General features: G+C 52.6%; 2 protein-coding genes across 9 annotated transcripts in view; one reads left to right on the top strand and one right to left on the bottom strand.

The window, feature by feature from the left end:
* Window positions 1-11,989, top strand: part of ARSG (arylsulfatase G) — a 102,645-nt gene extending 90,656 nt beyond the window's left edge. For all 4 annotated transcript variants that reach the window (XM_034641210.1, XM_034641212.1, XM_034641211.1 and 1 more), the window contains 3 exons: window positions 3,611-3,731; window positions 8,124-8,214; window positions 11,127-11,989. In XM_034641210.1, coding sequence (XP_034497101.1) covers window positions 3,611-3,731; window positions 8,124-8,214; window positions 11,127-11,401 — 487 coding nt within the window. In that variant the 3' untranslated portion in view covers window positions 11,402-11,989. The remainder of the gene's footprint in view (window positions 1-3,610; window positions 3,732-8,123; window positions 8,215-11,126) is intronic.
* Window positions 9,104-20,654, bottom strand: part of WIPI1 (WD repeat domain, phosphoinositide interacting 1) — a 34,739-nt gene continuing 23,188 nt past the window's right edge. The window contains exons 9-14 of one of the 5 annotated variants that reach the window (XM_034641218.1): window positions 17,925-18,089; window positions 17,004-17,111; window positions 16,229-16,347; window positions 15,670-15,770; window positions 13,425-13,486; window positions 12,123-12,614 (exon numbers count right to left, since the gene is read on the bottom strand). In XM_034641218.1, the coding sequence (XP_034497109.1) occupies window positions 13,466-13,486; window positions 15,670-15,770; window positions 16,229-16,347; window positions 17,004-17,111; window positions 17,925-18,089 (514 nt within the window). In that variant the 3' untranslated portion in view covers window positions 12,123-12,614; window positions 13,425-13,465. Of the gene's footprint in view, window positions 9,319-12,122; window positions 12,615-13,424; window positions 13,487-14,935; window positions 15,771-16,228; window positions 16,348-17,003; window positions 17,112-17,924; window positions 18,090-20,654 lie in introns of those variants that run through there. The other 4 variants (XM_034641217.1, XR_004619807.1, XR_004619806.1 and 1 more) reach the window with 4 other exon arrangements.

A 20,654-nucleotide genomic window follows, 5' to 3' on the forward strand; every position in this document is an offset into this window, starting at 1 on the left:
GGACAGTTCCCACTCTCCTGTGACCTGGAGGAAGTTCTGCTGTCCCCTCCCTCTGTGTTCAGGCCCATGCACCCCCAGTCTTTCCCTTGGCAACCCCCTTCCCACTTCGCATCTTCAGATCACACCGCCTTTCCCCAGATAAAATATCTCCAGCTTCTAGGAAACACTTCCCTTCCCAGCCCTTCCCTCTGCCCTGGGATATTCTCCCCCAAGAACAGACCAGCACGGCCCATCCCCAGTTCCCATCTACACATGTCCTTTGCTGGGCTGCTGGGCTGCCCAAGCGAGCTCCTGGCAGCCCTTGCGCTCGGCTGGCTGGCCGGCCGGACCCCATGGCATCCTCCCCATCGCCGGCTCTCCGGGCCCAGGTTCCTGTGGCAACACCTTGGAGAAGAACACAAGCATGCGCACTCCCTCTGAACAACTTTCAGTGTGCGGGCAGGCTGAAGCCACATTAAGAAAGAAAGAAACTATTTTCATCTGGGCAGCAGAACCTGCTAAATGTGGCCCCCTGCCCACTCTGATGGCAGCGTTTAGTGTCCCTGTGCAGAGAAACCGCAGGCCCAGGGAAGTGGGGTTTCCTCCCTCCAGAAACCAGGACCGACTTGTCCCTTGGGCCAGGGGTGGGGGGTGGGGCTGCGCCCAGGGCCAGGCCCACGAGATTTTGAGGGATGCAAGAGATTTTTAAAATCAGAAGGAGAAAAAAGAATTTTCAGGTTGAAGAAAATGGTTTAATATATACTATTTCTCTATGCATCTTTCTTTCTTTTTTTTTTTTTTTTAAAGATTTTATTTATTCGACAGAGATAGACACAGCCAGCGAGAGAGGGAACACAAGCAGGGGGAGTGGGAGAGGAAGAAGCAGGCTCATAGCAGAGGAGCCTGATGTGGGGCTCGATCCCATAACGCCGGGATCACGCCCTGAGCCGAAGGCAGACGCTTAACCGCTGTGCCACCCAGGCGCCCCTCTATGCATCTTTCTGTCAACACAGTTGTGGAATTGAATTTTTAATATTTTGTATGGAAGACGGGGCCCACAAATAGCCCACGAAAGTCAGAATGTGGCCCTGCCCAAAGCCTCCATCCTGAGTATCATCTGCCACAGAAACTTGAAAATGTAGGTTCTGGGGTTTTTTGTTTTTTGTGTTTTTTTTTGGTCTCTTTCTCGAAGGTTTCAGAGACTCTCATGACCAGTTTCTTGGTTGGGTTTTGAGGTTGGGAGCAGCTGGGCTTCCTTCGGTGGGCTCCGTAGGACCAACATTTTCTCTAAGCTCACGCCTAGGCTGGGGACCCGGCCCTGGGATGGCACTGGGACCGGCTGTGCCCAGGAGCCCCTCCCTCTTCCAGGGCTAACCTCGGGGGCTTGGCTTCCTCCAGGACAGAAGGAAAGACTGGGTGACAGCCCGGGCTTGGCAATCAGTGCTGGATTGGCAAGTCATCGGAGATGTTGAGGATTTTCTCCGGAGCCAAGGTTTTCTTTGTGCTCTGGGTGGACAAGTTACCTCTGAGGATCCTGACCAGTTCTGAGATGCTTGGGTCCCAAGAACATTAGACTTCATGCTTTGTTCCTTTAGAAGATGGGAAGCCTCCTGATAGCGGGGAGAAAACATAAGATGGAAAGAGAAAGTATGCCAATCGAACACAGATCCTGTTTCTCTTGCTTGGTGATGTGACCCTTTGTGGGGCCAGTATCTCTTAGGGGTGCAACTTAGAGAAAGCTCGAACCAACAGCCCCGGCCACCAGGGCCTTCTCGGACTGCACTGCAGTGCTCTGAGCTGCCCAGTTTGTCCCAGGATCCTTGGACCCTGGGCAGGTTTCGGGACTGTGCTGGACTCCGCTCGTGCTTACTCAGCACTCCTTGGCTTGGCCCATGTGGGATGCCAGCTCCTGGAACACAGATCTTTAGAGATAAGCCACCAGCTGTGTGGACCGTGAAAGCTCATGGCAAACCAGAAACACTGTGTGCCATCGTCCAGGGAGAGATTCTGCCCCGGGCTTGTAGGCAGAGCCACACGGTGGGCAGAAGCTCTGTCCCTTCCACAGCCCCTCTCGCTGGGCAGAGAACCCCTCCCCCGAACCTCAGGGTGCTGACAGTGGGAGGTGTGGCCTCAGAGGCCTCCCTGAAGGTGTGCCTGAGGCTCGGTGTTGTGCCCAGCCTCAGGGGAGCCAGGGCCTCTCTCCGGGGGAGTACCCCTCGCCCTGGCCCTGCCTTCCTGACTGCATCACAGCCCACTGACTCAGTTGGCCTGGCCCGTGGATATAAACAGCTTTGTTGAAAGGACAGTCCATTTGTTTATGCTGGAGAGGTTTTTTTTTTGACAAAGCACAGCAGGCTGGCAGGAGATGTGCCCTAGAATAGAGTAAAATTGTACCGCATGACTTAAAAAAAAAATCACATTAACAAAATCCACCAAAATGGTAACTAACAGTGGCTAGCTTTGGGTAATGCACTATCCATGTATTGTTCTCTCTTTTATATTTCTTTTTTTTTTTTTTTAAAGATTTTATTTATTTATTTGACAGAGATAGAGACAGCCAGCAAGGGAGAGAACACAAGCAGAGGGAGTGGGAGAGGAAGAAGCAGGCTCATAGCGGAAGAGCCTGATGTGGGGCTCGATCCCACAACGCCGGGATCACGCCCTGAGCCGAAGGCAGACGCTTAACCGCTGTGCCACCCAGGCGCCCCTCTCTTTTATATTTCTGAATGTTCTTTTTTTTTTCCCCCACCATAAACATTTACTATTTTGTAATGGGGAAAAAGTAACTGAAATAAAGGGGTGGAACGTTTCACGTACCATGGCATTTTAAACAAAGACCTAAATATTTGTGACACAGAGACCCAGGGAAGGAATAATGAAGTGTACATTCTCTAGCAGGTACCTGTCACACACTGTCCCCTTTCAGTGAGTGGCTGTGGCTTAGCTGGTGACAAGTAGAACCCCTTTGTTCTTAGGTCCACAAGGATGCTCTTGTGAATAATTATTTTTTTTTTATTTTAAAAAATATTTTATTTATTTATTTGAGGAAGAGAGAAAGCGAGCTCAAGTGGGAGGAAGGGCAGAGGGAGAGGGAGAAGCAGACTTCCCACTGAGCAGGGAGCCTGACGCAGGGCTCGATACCAGCCTCCATCCCAGGACCCTGAGATCATGACCTGAGCCGAAGGCAGATGCGTAACTGACCGAACCACCCAGGCGCCCCTCTTGTGAATAATCATAACACGAACGCCCGCTGAGCCCTACGTTGTCTTCTACACGCCGTCTCTGTGTGTCTCATCCACGGAATACCCCGTGAAGTGGGCACTATTATCATCATGCCCATTTTAGAGAATAGAAAATTGAGGCATCTCGAGAAGCCAGATAGATGCAACCCTAGGATTTGAGGCCAGGTAACTCTCAGCTGCAGGGCCTCGGTGCGAAACCACTGTGCCATTCAGCCTCTTCAGGGAGCAGAGATCCAGCTGGGACCCGAAGAAAGGAGAGGCGGGAGGGGGGGCATGAGGGAGGATGTCGGTGCTCAGTCTGGGCTGGTTTGGGTGGGCCTTGACCACATCGTGTCCAGGGAGCGAGTCTGTGAGTAGCTGGGGCCAACGCTCTCTTGTTCTTCCTGCAGTGTGCTAGACATCTTCCCCACTGTGGTGGCTCTGGCCGGGGCCAGCCTGCCCCAGGACCGGCACTTTGACGGTTTGGATGCCTCCGAGGTGCTCTTTGGCAGGTCGCAGACGGGACGCGGGGTAAGTGGAGGAGGTGTGTGGCCTGCTCAGGCTCTTCAGGAGATCGGCCTGCTGCCTCTCATCCAGGGCCACGTTTGTGCAAAGACAACCATCCTTGGACAACGCGTGGAAGTGGCTGCTTCAGACCTAGTTTAAGAAAGCCTCATGGGTGACCCCTTTGAGATGAACCTCTCTTTCCACTCCACTCCCCCTCTTCCCCTATGATCAATCCAGTTTGCCAATCCATATTTAACTATTTGACTTAGAGCTGTTTCCCCATAATATAGGATTTTCCCCCCCCACAATTACTGAATTTTCTGACACATCGTGGGCACCTGGCATGTTTTTGTTGGATGAGATGGCTGAGTAGTGCGAGTGACTTGGGTATCGTGGGGCTCCGTGACTAGAATGGAACTTTCCAGAAGGCAAGGATCTCACCAAGAATTCTCAGTGCCCCTCACAGTGCCTGGCTCCCAGGCAGCATGCAGTCAATGTGGATCTGTTGAATAAATGAATGAACAGACACAGGCATGAAACAGCTCTTGGACGGCAGGGCCAATGAGGGCTTTATGCCCCTGACCTTCCCCCTGGCTCCCGGAGGGTCTGGCCTGTGACTCTGCAGCCCCCGCACCCCAGGGTCCCCTCCTCATGTGCGCTGAGGCGCTCGGGGGCAGTGACAGCCAGGAAGTGTCAGGCCCGATGGCCTTTCCATGTCATTTCCGTGTGTTTTCCTTTCACCGAAAGGAAGAGGAAGTGGGCGGAGGGAACCCCAAGCCCCTTTGTAGGGCCCAGCGAGCACATGGCTTCTCAGTTCGGGACCCACACATCAAAGGGTCTATTTGTGTCTTTACTGAGGGTCACATGGAAGTGACTCAAATGCCGCTCAGATGTAAGGTGGCGGTCACCGAAGCTGCCCCCGCCCCTCAGCCGGCCTGGGCAGCCCAGCACTCTGGCCCCGAGAGGGCCCCCTGTGCTTCTGAGAGCGTTCATGCAGTTTCTGGGGCTTGTCAGACATGCCTGAGATGCCCTCTGAAGAAGCTCGGCTTCTCCTGCAACACGGAACCTCCTCGAACTGCAGACCCTTCCAGGCTGAGCTCTACTGCTGAGCGGGGGCGAAGCAGCAGGAAGATGGTTTCCGCCTTTGGGCTGGAGGTTTGCAGTATGTGACCCTGGGGGGTTATAGACGACGTCAGTGGAGAGGTGCTCCCGAGTGTTTATTACCACAGCTACTAATAGAATAATTGGGGTCACCAGGAAGTGCTTCAAGGACTCTGGGCTCCTTGACGTGGGCAGTCTGCCTCTGGAAGCCAGCTCCTTCGCGCTCACTTCCGTTCTCAGACGGAGAGTGCTCACTCGCTCTCGAGTCGTGGCTTTGTGCAGAGTCACCGGGGCCCAGGCTCGGGGCCTCCCAGTTACTGGTCTGGTGCCTGACGGGGGTGGGCCCGGGAACCAGGCAGGAAGACGAGACACAGCCACAGCACTGTTGGGGGTTTCCGTGGGGACATACGACGTGTGGGGACGCAGCTAGAGGTGGGCTGGTCGGCTCCTGACCACACCCCGGGGCCCAGGAGGAAACAGCCACCGCTCACCGCCTAACGGAAGCCGCTGATGGTATCTTCAAGAGCAAAAGCGCTCGGTGCTGGCACCTTCGGGCCACACCCAGCCTCCCAGAGCACTGGGTTCCCGCCGTGCTTGTGAAGACGCTTGAGATAAGATTATTTGGAGTTTGAGGGCAATACAGGTAGCTGTTGGCCCTGAGTCCAGTCTTTTCCGGTCACCTTCTGAAAAGACTAGAGTAAATCGCCTTGAATTGCTGAAGAGAGGCCGGGAGGTAAAGCGAGTGATCGTATAGCTATAAGACCCTATGCATATGTGTAAACACACCGACGTGTCTCCCCACGGAGTTGTTAAGAAACACGATTTGTGTTCACACGTAGATGGGTCCTGTGGGCTTACAAGGATTCTAACATGGCTTGGTCTAGAAAACCAGTCCAGTTTCAAGAAGCTCAGAGTAACTCCTAGGTGATCATCTCAAACACAGTATGCAAATACGGCTCAGCAGTGGGGTTCTTCCCTATTTTGCAAGTGAAGTCACCACAAGTTGAAGAGCTCAAGCCACCTAGAGCCACAGGCCTTCTGGCAACCTCCCCAGGCCTGATGCGGACAGATTTAAAGGCAAATCGTGGGCTGCCAGTTTTTCCTACAGAACCGTCTTCTCTTTGTCTCCTTTGAGGTCACTAGGGACGTCGGAAGGTGTTTTAAACCCATAGCAGCTGCCACCAGCCTGTGCGGTCTTGCACCTGGGCCTGCGTCTGGGCACTGAGGGCAACCACAAGGTGGGGGGAGGGGAGCTGGGCAGGGGAGGCTGCCTCAGGTGTCCCACTTTGTGTTTGCCAGACTCCCAGATGGAAGCTGGAGCTTATCACGGCACCACGGATCCAGCCCTACCGCAGCTTCGCGTCTCCACCAAGTCCCAAGATGGTCACCAAAGGGAAGGGTTTTTTGATGGCTCGGCATCTGCCAGTCCGGTCCGTCTGGGGCTGCAGTGGGTTCTGAAAGACGTGGCACCTCCCTCAAGGCCATACATTGAGGAGCCCGGAGCTGGTTGCAGGCCCTGCAACTCCCATCACTTCTCTTAGGGAGGCCCCTAGTGGTGAAAGCCGCCATGCGGTGTGGCTGGCCACTTCTGAAGACAGAACTTTGCAGCCCCACCTGCGTGTGCGTGCGTGTGTGTGTGTGTGTGTGTGTATCACATATGTACCACCCGCCAGGGCCCGAGGAGGTGCTCGTGGGCTTAAAACAACAAAACAAAATGAAACAAACAGGTAAGAAAGGCAACGAAGAAGGTGCACCATGGTGGCAGAAGATAAAGTTATCTTTGAAATTCGGACAGGATGTCCCGCCGGGGAGAGGACCTGTCTTCAGGGGCGATTCACGTGTCAATTTGCCAACCTGCTTCCTCTGTTGATAGAAAAAAGAACACCCTGGCCAGTCTGCACAGAGGAAAACAAAACCCATCCCTGTCTCGGAGCGGGAGCCAACCTGAAGTTTTGCTTCCTCTTCCTCTTGGATTTTGGAAGCTGTCTCTGGTAACGCTGCATAAATATCCTGGACGTGGCAGCCCACCCTCAGGGAATTTCTGTGACTGAGACCCAAATGTCCATGATTTGAACCAGCGGAGCATGACTCCCATCTCCTGGATGTCTGAGTACGTCTTCGGTCGGTGGGCAAGACGTTTTTCCCAGTCCCCCACTTCCTGTCTTCTCCACAAGGAAACCAAACGGCCTCCTGCGGTGACTGGCTTGGCTTCCTGCAGGCCTGGCCCAAGAGTGGGTTTTGAGTTACAACTTCTTTTCCTGTTTGGAAGGAGCCTGCTGTCATCACGCTGGCTGGGGACCTCGCGGGGACTGTCACGAGAGTGCAGCACGGAAGCTGCAGGTGTGGGAGGAGCCCCGCCCTCGCCGGCATCCTCTCGGAGCCGGGAAACTTGGGGGGACAGCTGTTTACTGCTCCAACAGATGTTTCTCATTTTTTTTTTTAGCCCCATGGAAACTCTGAATCACGTAAGCGCCTTTCCAGTGATATATATCGGTCATGATTCATACCAGGGCGGTCTCACGCTTGCAGCCCAAACCCACCAACTGACCAAGGACGCTGGTCATTTATTTTCTACCAAATCCTGGCCTTGGCAAAGCCCGAATTAGGTGATTCCGGTCTGTAGGGTGATTCTTTCATTGATGGCCTGATGAGGGAAGATTTCCTCAGTCCGAGTGGGGTAGGATTGAGTCAGAGGTGAGGACATCCATGTTAAGCTGTGCCTGGTTCTGGAGTAATCATGCCGAGCTCTCCTCGGAAGGATGCCTTCTAATGCCACCCTTGCTCAAGGGAGAGCGAGAAAATCAACCGGACGCTGAAGGAGCCGTTTTCCCAAAGACATCTGAGGAACACCTGTGTCAGAGTCCCTGAGAAGATCTGTGAGACAGGAAGGTCCCCAGGCCCTATCTTGAACACGAGGGCTGGGGCCCCAGGCAGGTGTGTGCCCAGTGTGGGTCCTCCCACACTTAGGAGAGCCCTACTGTTGGTTTCAAAAGCAGGTGTTGTGCTGTCTTGAAATTCTTCAGTGTTGAACAAGCTTTCTCTCACTTAGATTTTGCACTGGACTCTGTACCTTCTGTAGCTGGTACCGGGCCTAGGGATCTATCAGAGCTGCAGCCCACTCCCGATTAATTAACTGGCCAGATAGCTCTTTCATGGAGGCTGGGGGCGGGGGGACTCACGGGCCCACGTGCATCAGCGTTTGGGGCCAGGGTGGTGTGGGGGTGCTGGGGCGGGCTCCATGACAGACAAAGGAATGCTTTCCAGGGAGTATCCAGCATGGCTGTCTGGTCAGGAAGTCCTGCTCCTCTTTCTCAGGTGCTGTTTCACCCCAACAGTGGGGCGGCTGGAGAGTACGGAGCCCTTCAGACGGTCCGCCTGGGCCGTTACAAGGCCTTCTTCATCAGCGGTGAGTCAGGCGTCCCCCGCCCCGACCCTCCCTGAGGCCTCCAGGGGTGAGTGTGGGCCGCCCTCCTTCAGGGAGCTCTCGGCCCCCAAGGCTCCCCCCTGCACAGGCCCTCTGCCCCCACAAATAGGAAAACAAGGTCTTTCTGCCATTGGCCGACATTGCCAGCAAGCTCAGAGCTAGTCAGCACACTTAACACAGTTCCTTTCCACCCGAAGAACGTTTCATTTCATTGTTATGCTTTAAATGCCAGTTTGGCTGAACATGAAATGGGAGCTTAGAGATATTTTAAAGTGTAATTTACTGGACAACGGACTGTTTCAGAAAATAGACTCGAGACGAGGTCGAGTTAGCAAGCCGACAGAAGTCTCGCTGCATCTCAGTTCACTCGCTGACCGTCTTAAATGTGTACTGTAGAAATGTGGTAACTGGGTCAGGATGGTTCTCAGAATCTTCCAGTGGCTCCCTGCTGCCCACTGAATTCAGGCTTCTTCCAGCCTGGGTCCCCACACTTTTCCAGGGTCAGTTCTCCAAAAGCAACAGCCTTCTTCCTTGGCCTCGAATCAAAACCTCTCTCGGCTGCTAGGGTCTCGTATCATGTTCCAGTACCCTGGTCATGAAACTCCCTCTCGTCTTCCCGGCTGGGTCCGATTTGAAGACCCTCTGATAATGGTCATGTGCTGCTGTATATGCCAGTCACTTGGGTACATGTTTGCTTGGTTTCTTTGGGAGGGGGCTTGGGGGGTTCCCTGTTTTAGTTCCCCTACTCGTTTTGAGCTTTGTAAGATACTCGTTTTTGTTGTCTCTAAGTGCTGAGCACAGCTTCTCGTACCTCATAGGGCCCCTAACATTTTTCTTTTAGTGAATGAAAAACACACACAAAAAATAAACAAAACAAAATCCGGGACCTGGTACAGATTCCAATTTCATTCAGTTGTTTCGTGTTAGAGCGTTCCAAAGAATTATATAATAAAGAACAGAAATGATTTTCCCCGAGTGTAAATACTTGATCCCGAAGAAAACGTGGCATAAAAACAAAACAAGTCCTTTGAGTTCATAACTTGAGGGATATTAAAAATGCCACAAGAGTCGTTGATTCTCCAAAACCTGAAATACAAACCAGTCAGATATTTGTTATGCTCGCAGATGGAAAGTTTCTAGATCGCAGTCCTTACATTACATTATCTCAGAGGTATGGCTTCTCCAGGCTGACTTAATTTCAGAAGTCACGGCCCTGCCAGAAAGCCCTTGGCACCATGGGGTTGGAATCCTGAATGTTACTATGAAGTAATCGGACCGTTTAAAACAACCGCAATCGGACAGGAATTATGATACCCAGGGGAGGGGAGGTCTCTTTTTCTGAGGAGTCACCAAAGTCCCAGGAGCGTTAGCACAAGGATGGGGAGGACGAACCTCTCAACAGCTGGGTGTGTGTTGGGAAGGAAGAGTGCGACATGTCCTGATCCCTCCCTTCCCCTTCTCTTTGAAAATCTGCGTCCTTATTACTTAAAACTATTTCGGATAAACGAGGTGCCTTGACACCTGCTGCGTTAGAATGTGGTGGAGGGAGTTCATCCACAGATTTGGAGACTTCTCTCTGGCTCCCTCCTCCTTCCTGGGATTTCTACTCATCAGTTTTCCTCCATTGTGGCAGCCCTGAGCTCTGTCCCCTGACACCGCAAGCCAAAGACATGACAGGTTTCTCTCTGAGCTGGTCCCTGCTGCACAGGCCGAGGGGTGTCTCCAGGGGGAAAACACTCTTAAATGCCGACCCAACCCCCTGTGACCTTTGTCTTTCAATGATCAGCATCTTTTCAGTTCCTGCCTGCCTTGCTAATTTGCTGGTGCCTTCAGTTTTTTTCTTTCTTTTCTGACTATGTTGCCTAGAATTTAGAAGTGCTGTCCATAGGAAGGCTGGTTCTACGCAAGCTATTCCATGATTCTCCGAAGTGGAAGTCTTACATTTTTATAAGAGGAGTCTCTCTCAGCCCTCGCTTGACTGATTGGAAACCTCATTCGCTGCCTGTTACTGGCCATGAACAAGAGTCAAATTAGACTCCAAATTCTAGGCAAAGGCAGGGACTCTTCTCTTCCGCTGAATGACCTGAATGTCAACCATAGGAGGAAAACCATTAAGGAGGGCTGCCTAAAGGCTGTGTGATGTGCCCATTCTTCTCTCCCTGGAGGAGGAGCCCCTGGAAAAGTTTCTCTTACACCTCAGGGCCAGAAAGAGCTCGGCTTCCCCTGAGCGACTGCTAAGTTTCTACCCTATTCTTTGGCTGCTAGGAAGCTCAGAGGCAAAGTAGGCATTCAGGAATTGCTGTCTTTCTGATGGCTGTCCTTTGCCTGGATTCCTTTTGTTTATTCAGTTGTATTAACTTCTACCCATACCGTAACTACTTATTGTATGGAAAAGGCAAAAAAATCCTTTTAAAAGGTCACCTGGATCATTAACAGCTCAGGATGTGGCCATGACTCCCTTTCTTGTTACCCCTCTTGTGAGGCTGCCTTCATAGCCAGATTCGACTTCATACACGACACTCCACTGCAACCCAGAGTGAAATTGCTCACCTTGCCTTCCTGCCCAGTCCACCAAATTAAGGATTTTGGTGTTCAAGAAATCAATGTTCGGGGACAAAAAAAAAATCAAATTTCCTTGCAAAGGGTAGAGACGAGAGATCCCTGATTGGCTTTTGTCACGGCTCCCAGAAGTTCCAAGTCATTCTGGACAGTAGGAACATCACTGGAATGAGCACCTAAAATCTCAAGGTGGTTTCGTTGACAGGCAGAATAATCATTTGAATATTCAAGTCCTGGGATGTCTGGATCAGTGTATAATCAATCACAGTTCCCGTCTTTCCAACATAGGGCCGAAGCTGGGTCTGATGGGGTATCTGTTGTCCCCCTGTCTCCAGGCGGAGCCAAAGCCTGCGATGGGGCCATGGGGCCTGAGCAGCAGCATGAGCCCCCCCTGATTTTTAATCTAGAAGACGATGTTTCAGAAGCCGTGCCTCTCGACAGAGGTAGTGCCGAATACCAGGGCGTCCTGCCCAGGGTCAGAGAGCTTCTTGCCGACGTTATTCTAGACATTGCTGGCGACAACACCTCCAGAGCGGATTACACTCGCCATCCTTCCGTGACCCCCTGCTGCAATCCCCACCACGTTGCCTGCCGTTGCCAGACCCCCTGACGGACCGATTTTCCCCCAGGCAGATGTGAGGAAGTGAGGGCAAGTTCACACTCCGGCTCCAGATGCCCTAAAACTAAGTCTCAGAATTCTGTTCCGAAGCCCCCGCTTTGCCCCCCCTGCGGTCCTTCCTGCGTGCGGGCTTGAGAGAACAGCTGTGCGGAGCTGAGCGGAGAGCACCCGGGCTTTGGAGTTAGACCCGGTTCAAGCTCTGCTTTTGAACGCGGGCGATTATTAAACCTAGCTTGCCAGCTGACTTTGAGAACGAAGGAAGGCGATTTGCGAAAATGCCTCCCATAGGACCTGCCACAGCACCGGCACTTCATAGATTTTAGTTTCTTTTTTCTGTACCCAGTTTGGCTGGTCCCTTTAGCATAGATTCATCCCAACTGGGATCTAGGGCAGTGCCTCTCCATCTTTAATATGCATACCTGTCACCTGGGAGCTCGTGGAATTGCGTACTCTGACTCAGTAGGTCTGGGGTGGGGCCCGAGATGCTCCATTTCTGGGTGGCTGCCGGCGGGGGGTGGTGGGTACCCCGAGTAGCGCGGATGCAGACTAGTACGAAGTTAGATGTTTCCGGATCTCAGCGCCGGAGAGCCCACAGATTGGACTTATCCGCCTCCCTCCTCCTCCCCCTCTTAAAGATCAAACGACTGCATTCTAAAGATTTTAGGCATCCTTCGTAAAACCAGGAAGAAATAAAAATTTAAAACCTCAAAAATGCATTGCCATGATTTTATTATTAGTGTCCTAAATGGGACTCAAAGGTAATAAATGATTTATTGCAATCACTGCAAAAATACTTTGCCTGGCTGAAAACAGCCTCTCTATATGTATGTAATACACAAGAAATACAATTCAAAGAGATTTTCCTATAAGTACATTTTTACACGGCATACATTTAAAAAGGATGCCCTTTATCATATAAAGTTCCGGTTATAGACCAATATGGTTAGTTAGCATTGACACTATGGCTGTAACGTAATTTGAATAGCAGGATGTGTATACAGTGTCTCCTGTACCCACTGGCAACCGGGGCAGAGGAGAGCCTGGAGAGCCGTGCCCCCCTTTCTGCACACACAATTGTACTCCATTCTTCCACCTTCCTTGTTTTCTCCAAAACCACCTGATAGGGGGTGTCCTGATTTCTGAGGTGCGCTTCTCATCATGACTGCTTCGTTTTGCCCTTCTGACTTCCACGGCACAAGATTATCTACCAAAATCAAAACAGAATGGCCTTACTCTTCCCAGGAAGAGGCGGTTAGGCAGGCTGCATTATCAACAGATCTGTGCCTATGCGGGGTCAGCAGGGGGAGGCTGGGCACTGCAGAGTTTTTCCGTGTATCCACATACTGACCCTCACTCATGGCCACAGGAAATCCACCCATCCTACTTAGGTGTAGACGATATGGCACGGTTTCAAAAAATACTGACTGCGTATGAAATATGTGCTTAGGGGAGCCTGGGTGGCACAGTTGTTAAGCGTCTGCCTTCGGCTCAGGGCGTGATCCCGGCGTTCTGGGATCGAGCCCCACATCAGGCTCCTCTGCTGGGAGCCTGCTTCTTCCTCTCCCACTCCCCCTGCTTGTGTTCCCTCTCTCGCTGGCTGTCTCTGTCAAATAAATAAATAAAATCTTTAAAAAAAAAAAAAGAAATATGTGCTTATGTGTGTGCATTTATATGTATTTTGCATGTTTTTTAAAAAAAGGTTCACCTTACTTGTAAACACAGACTGCCAAATCTCTATTAAAAAGTCAGTAAATACCCTTGGTCCCAATTCCCTTACTCTTGCTCACAGAGAGTAAGACTAGTGTTGGTGAATACGCAGACTTGTAAGGGGTTGGTAAGTTCTTGCCATAAAAACTGCTTCCCGAATATGGCACCTTTCTAAGATACTAGCAACGATCAATTCTCTTCTCTCACTGTTTAGGGAGCAAAGTAAATCCCAAGGAGATGAGAGCGATCATATCCAGGGAAGTGTGAGTGTATTAAAAAAAAAAAAAAAAGACCCACTCACACTGACCTGTGTTCTGAAGGCAAAGGCCCAGGGAGCCCCTTATGAGATTAGCCAGGCAAGCCCATGATCTGAACCAAAAGAGAAGTGATTTTAACCACGCTGAGACTTCAAGATCCTTTCACAATTCTGGAAGTTTTTAAGGGATGTGGGTAAAGGTGTGAATTCTGGCCAAGTGTCTGTGATGGGCATACTGATGCGGACTGAAGGTGGGGAAAGGAGTTGTCCAGCATCTCCTCTCCCGTTGGACATCATTGCCAATAAGGGCATGAGATGGTCCGTGTCGAGAGGACATCCCCGTGGCCCTCACACCTCTGGTCCCTGTGTGATGGGATGGAGAAGGCCGTCTGCTACGACATCGGGAACTTGTAGAAGCTCAGCCCTGTCCTCCCCATCTGCCTCGAGGCTGGAGGGCAGGGCTGGGGTCTGATGGCCTCCATGACCCCAACCACCAGCTCTAAGGATCTCATTCAGTGATCAACACTCTCACTGGCAGGAAGCCTTCTTTGTGTCTAAGTAAACATCCTGGATGCAAATTACATCAACTTCCATGCGTTTGGTCCTTAAGAGGGAGACAGGACAAGCAGCTCATACCCAGCTTCCTGGCAGTGTTTAGGTGAACAGGCCTCTCGACAAGTTCTACCCCTAGATTTTAAGCATCTCTGTTTTTCTTTTTAAACTCCAAACAGATGATCTGTACAGTGTACCTACTATTTTATACAGGTTTTCTCTGGCAGGGGACCACCTTCTGAAAGCCAGTATCTGAAGTACCCCAGTTGTGTAAGTACAAGATGTTGCAGGGTTTACTTCGATGACATTTAAGGATCTAATGAATAATCCAGTAGTGTTCGGTAGCAGTCACAGACTTTCACCAAAATTACTGAAATGGAACCTAGTGAGTGAGGGCGCTAAACCCGGACAGAGTGGGACACATTTATCCCCACTGCATCTGCCCTGCTCTGGCTCCTGGAAGATACAACCTCAGGTGAATGACCGCCAGCTTCTGAGGGGGACGGAAGAACTCCCTTTATGGCTAGTCGGGGCGTGAGAACCCAAAGACAAAACTGGTTTATCAGGAGGCAGCAAGCCAACAGCCGTTTTTATATTTATAATGAGTATTTTTAAGAACCACTGCGCTCCACCCCGAAAATGTCAACTGGGCTTGTTGGCACGGGATTTGGCAATCCGCCTGTTCAAAGCCAGGAATGTAGATCTCAAGCTACAATCCGCAGAGCCTTTATGGGCAATTGCACACCCAGCCCTCTCGTCATGCACGGAGGGCCCCAAAACAGCCTTTCTGTTTTTTTCTTAAACCTGACTGGGCTGACCAGATTATGCCAGGATTTATACAAGAAAGAAACTAGACCTGCACCCCATCCTTTTGCAAATGGATTTTCAACTGATGTAAAATAATGCTCAGGAGAAAACCTTATAGACCAAGACCTAATGGGCTCTGAACTCCCTTAAGTCTGGGCCCAAACACGGCTTCCAAGCCTAAATGGTTTTCGGCTTATCCATACCACTCTAACCGCAGCTCACGAGAGTCGCCTGGTGTTGCTCGAAATGGAAGTTTGAAGAATGAGAAGCTGAGGCCCTGGCAGCCGCCCAGGGCGAGAATCCTCGCTTCAGTCGGGGGTGCTGGAAGAAGCCAAGCCTTGCACCCGGCCAACCCGGGGGGGTGCTTGCTGCCGGAAGGGCTGAAGCAGGATGCAGGGAAATGCAGGGGAGCCCTCCACCGAGCCCCCCACCCTCCACATGGCCGCCGGGAGCCTGGGGTCAGCCCCTGAGAGCCGGAGGGGGGTGAGGGTCTAGCTTGCTTGCAGAGCACAGCGGCCCAGCCCGGTTAGATCATGGTCTTTAGCAAAAAGGTGGCAGTATTCAGCAGGGACATCCTTAACGGAGCCTCAGGCAAACAGGAGTTTCCGCAGGCATGAATTCCTACCTTGTGAACAGCACAGAGAGTGCTAAGGAAGCCAAGTTAAGGATTCCAGGCCTCCGAATGTAGTGAGGCCGCTGAGACTCCCTGGATTAGTATTCGGTTATTCGAATGCTGCCGGCTTTAGCCCGACACCTGATGGCTAGTCTGTAGGGCCGGAAACCCACGGCGCCAGCTATGGCTTTCTGACTATTAGAGAGGAGGTTAGCTGTTATAGGACGAGAGAACAGGGACAGTGACTTCGCGTCCTGCCCGAGCTGAAGGTTTCCTTCTAAGCACACAGACTGAGCCACTCTTTTAGGGATTCCTAATGCTCACAGGGGGGAATTCATTCTCATCATCAAGACACACTGGTCCCGTTGCAAACTCATGTTCAGGAATAACCTCTCCTCGGAGGGCTCCGCCGTCCTCAGAATAACCTGGAAACCAAGAACGAGACATGAGAGAAGCCCCCACGGTCTGCTCTTCTTATGCCATGACCCCCGGGGCAGGACCTCCAGGGAAACCACGGGAAGCTGCCTTCGCCTTTTGAATGGAGAGACCCTGCTTCAGAGGCGACAAAATCCCCACCGGCTGTGGTCTCCAAGCCTCAGGCTGACCTCCCCCACCCTCTACCCCAGGCACCTCCAGCCCTCCACCTGTTGCCGATTCTCAGAGAGGCCAAGGGTGGACACGACTTGGTGGGGAGGCAACAATTTTGGGCTGTGCCTGCCAGGTTTCGGGACCTGACTTTAAAGGCTGTTCTCGTGGCCGCACCCAGGAGGAGGTAAGTGGTTCGGGGAGAGCGTTCCATCCACACGTGCCGGTGAAGACAGAAAGCGCGGTCAGAAGTGCGCCCCCACGGCGCCCCCGGCCAGGCCCCCACAACCACACTCACCTGGCACCGTGGAGGCGGACGAGGTGCTTGGTCTGGCTACAGTTGCTGCGTAAGACTGAGGTAATGAAGGTCTGAGGTCATTTTCTTTATTTTCTTCTGTTGTTCCTGAGCTAAGCAAGCTAATTGCAGCAATTGGGGGGGGGGGGAAGGGAGGAGAAAAAAAGAGATCATCACATATCCCGGTACCGCCAAAAGCACTAGGAAGCTCACTTGAGCTTAAAGTATAGACCGAGCCGGACACCGCTGGGTACGTGACCTCCCAGCGACCTTGAGCGGCCGGGGTCAGTCACGCAACTTCACAGTGACCCCTTTCTGTTACATTTACTGAGCGAAGATCGGCCCTTGGCTCTTCCTGATACACCCTGGCAAGGACGCTAACCCACGCTCGCAAGGGGGGTTTCTGAGGGCAAGGCAGCAGGGGCAGTTGGCGCTGTCCTGTCACAGCAGGAAGGGGTCGCCTTGTTCTCGGTCACAGACGTCAAGAGAACTTCTTGATTCCATTTGGGCATCATTTTTGAGCACCCATTATGTACGAGGAGGAAAGGCCACAGGAAGACATTCCCTTTCTTCAAGTGTGTGTTACTCATCCCAGCACTTTTCTGGAAGTGTCCTGTGTGGTGAGGGCGCCTGACATGGAGCCTGGCACAAAATGGGTGCCTGCCTGAGGTCTGCCACTGGGAAAGCCGGAGAAGACAAGCAAGGGCACTGACGCTTGTCATTCTTGGCCCAGTGACAACCAGCTCTTAAAAGGCTTTTGCGAAACTAGTCTCTTCACCTGTGGGTCTTGATTAAGACACATTCTCCTCCGTCCTGAGGGTCCAAATTGTAGATGTAAAGGTGGCCATCAGATGATGCAACCAGAAGCCTCGGCAGTTTCTGGATCCTAAGAGCCAAAGAAAACACGTGCTGTGATCACCGCAGAGACGGGTACTGGGCCAGCTTCAAGCGTGAACCCTCCCCGCCTCAGCTGTCACACTAGCTGCTTCTCCTGCCATCGAGAAACCTGTGCCCGGCCCGCGGGCCCCCCCCCCCCATTCTGGGTTTCTGGCTCTCTCTTGGCATTCTGGCCTTAGTGATCTACCTCGAGGATTTTTTCTTGTCTTTGAAAATAATTGTGGGGATGAGACAAAAGGAGGTGTGTGCACGCTATTACTCTGTGAAAAGCCACTGCCCAGCTAAAGCATCTGCTGACCTGAGTGGGACACGGCCTCTGGTGCACGTGGGACTCTGCCTTTCACAGTGACAGAAAGGACAAAGGACAAAAACAGCTCACCGTGTTGCTGGCTAGTTTTATCAAATTAAAAAAAAATAAATGTTTAGCCTCTTTAACAAACTCCTTTAAACCACTTAGATAAAGTATCTGTCAAGCCCAGAGGTGTCTGAACCCGGACCGTGGAACTAGGGCCTTGTCACAGTGTTACCAAGAACGGGAACTGCTTTCAAGACCGTGTCATTATCACCAGAAAGTTGGGGCTCCCGTGCCAGCTTCCAGCTGCCCCCCAACCCCAGAATATGCCCAACGACCGGGGAAGAAAAGCAGCTGACGGACACGGCAGGCTTCGAGGCTGCTCACCCTTCCTCTTGGCCATCTTCTGTCCTTGTTTGGCTCTCTGCACGTGTTTGGGGATTTTGCGCTCTGAGCAAACATACCCGTACAAGATTTTGCCTGGTGGTGGGTGGGCGGGGCCATACGTACGTTGAGAGGGTGCAGATATTCCTCTGGCCAGAGAAATTCAAACGTCCGGTGGCGAAGGCCCTGTCCTGGTTCATCATGTCTGACACCTGGGTGGGGAGGTAGTTGGAAGCAGCCATGAACATTTTTCCCATGTAGCCAGTCCAGGTTGAAGGCTCTTCTGGTCGGCTGGGGGAGCAAGGCACAGTGGAGGTGAGACGGCCCCGCGGGCCTGGGCATCGGGCCAGCTCTCCGCACGCCCAAGCGCTAGGAGCTGTGCTCGCTGCACCAGGAAGGAACTGTGCCTTAGCGTCATGTTCTGCCCACCCGCAGCGGCTCGGGACGTACTATCCTGGCAATACCACAAGGGCATCAAGGGCTTGTTTGTCCTTCGGAAGGGCCATTGCAAAGCTGTTAAGAGGTTCCCGGTGCTACCGCCTGCCTACATTAAAGAAGTTACATGCGATGATTAGTCTGATTTCCAGATTTCTAAGAAGGGGGCCAGGGTCGGGCACGAGATGGGATCGCTATCTAGACTCTGAAAACGAAGCTCAAGCCTGTCCCGGGCCGTGGAAGAACAGAACGATCTCAGGGTCAAGGCCTCCCTAGCCAGACTGAGTGGGAAGCAAACCTCCGGGCAAGGTGCTTTGGGCGGTCTTTGATTACAGCCCTGAAGCCACCCTGGTCCCCGGTGATTCCCAATGGTGGAGATAATTCAGAGGGACCTGGTGCATCCCCTGCAGTCATCAGACTCCATCGCAGGGCATCTGCTGGACTCGGGGTGGCTGCTCTGTCGGTGAGAGGTGGGAATGGGTAGGGGCACACCCCTGCCTTTGTGCAGTGCATGCTGGGGGCGCATCAAAGACCAGGGTGGCCACACGCACTCCCGGGAGCACCTGCTGAGAGGCCACTTGTCTACAGGGCCTGAGGCTGGTGGGGAACACACGCCACAGCTCAGAAGAATGGGGGTTTATTTCTCACTCTGTTTACCAACCGGCTCGGTGGTCTTTGGACAAACCCCCCTGGGCCTTGATGTTCCCATCTGAAACCGAGGGCCCCTTTTAGGGGTTCTGCCGGTATTCTGTGATCCCGAGCATCATGAAACACACCTGTCCTGCTTGCCCTGGAGCTCTGTGCCACTGGGTGGGATTTACGAAGAGGCATACTGTCCGGGCTCTGCGTTTCCAGTGGAGACACGGCACAGAGACGTAAAATGGCAGGTGCCACGTGCACGGGGCAGGTAGTAGCTACTCCAGGACCACGGAGGAGGGAGAAGTGGATGGAGTTCCTTTACCTCGCAGTTCCCATATTCCCCTCTGGGAAACGGGGATAACCTGTCAGCTAACATGCCACCTGGCAGGCTGCCATGAGCACCGAACAGGTGACCCCCACCGAAGGGCTCACATTGTGCGTGGCACACGGCAGACGCTATTCGATAAGACGGTGTCTGCACTGACTGGGGTGTCCTGGGGGTGGCGGCCGCGGGGCTGGGCTCTGCAGGCAGGTCCGACTCAGCTGTGGGGTGCGGTGGGACAGAAAGGCAGGAGGAGGGCCCCGCAGATGAAGAAGCAGGTGAACAAGGCCTCTGGGAGGCACAGCCAAGCTGGTCTGGCTGAGGTGCCCGAGGCTGGAAGGCCGCATGGCAGGTAGGGTGCACCAGGAAGGGCCTAGAAGGCCAGGCTGGTGGAGCTGGGACTTCTTTCCCAGAGCTGAAGCGGGGGGTAACGGTTTCTGAGGAGGAAGGGTCAGGTTTAAAGGAACACTTCCAGAAAACCAGCACACTGAGAAGATACAGGATGGACTGGTAAGAAGAGCCCAGGAGGAGTGAGACTTAACCAGCAGACCGGAGATGGTCAAGACTTAGCTTGGGGCAGTGGCCAGAGGAACAGGGCTGTGGCGGCCAGAGGAACAGGGCTGCAGAGGCCAGTGTGAGCCATCACGGGGCTAATACTTCATGGACGGCTGAGGGGAAGGTCAAGAGCCACTCGGGAGGAAGGGGTTGTTCCCAGCTCCCTGAGATCACTGACGGAAACCGGAGAGCCTGGACAGGGAAATGAGTTCAAATGGCAACTTCCTGTCTTAAGCATCAATAATGAAGTCAGATGAAGACAGGGCTAGAGCAGTGGCTTGGGGTCACTCTGTCATGGCCCCTCGGAATTGAAGGTCATCCTAGCAGCCCAGCCACCCTCCTGTGCTCTGAACTATCACAACAGCTCCTGACGAGATCTGGGCTTACATTCTACAAGCTGTCTGAGAAGTGATAGAAAAGTCCAGAAAACAGATAAAAGCTCTAGGGAAACCACGCAGGGTCAGAAGAACCACAGGACAGGGGCGCCTGGGTGGCACAGCGGTTGAGCGTCTGCCTTCGGCTCAGGGCGTGATCCCGGCGTTACGGGATCGAGCCCCACATCAGGCTCCTCTGCTATGGGCCTGCTTCTTCCTCTCCCACTCCCCCTGCTTGTGTTCCCTCTCTCGCTGGCTGTCTCTATCTCTGTCAAATAAATAAATAAAAAAAAAATCTTTAAAAAAAAAAAAAAAAGAAGAACCACAGGACAAACACTGAGCTCTAGGATGGCCATGAACAGGTGTGGACACTTGCGGGGTTCCAAGAACACCGAGGAGCTGGGAGAGAGCAGTCCCTGGGGTTTCGGGCACCAGGTGGGGGGACAAGGTTTCCCGGCAAAAAGCATGGCACTGGCCTGTGGAGGGAAGACAGAACCAGGCCTGAAAAACCTTTGGCACTTACTGACTCGG

The sequence above is a fragment of the Ailuropoda melanoleuca genome, chromosome 13, assembly GCF_002007445.2.
Source record: "Ailuropoda melanoleuca isolate Jingjing chromosome 13, ASM200744v2, whole genome shotgun sequence".
Lineage (NCBI taxonomy): Eukaryota > Metazoa > Chordata > Mammalia > Carnivora > Ursidae > Ailuropoda > Ailuropoda melanoleuca.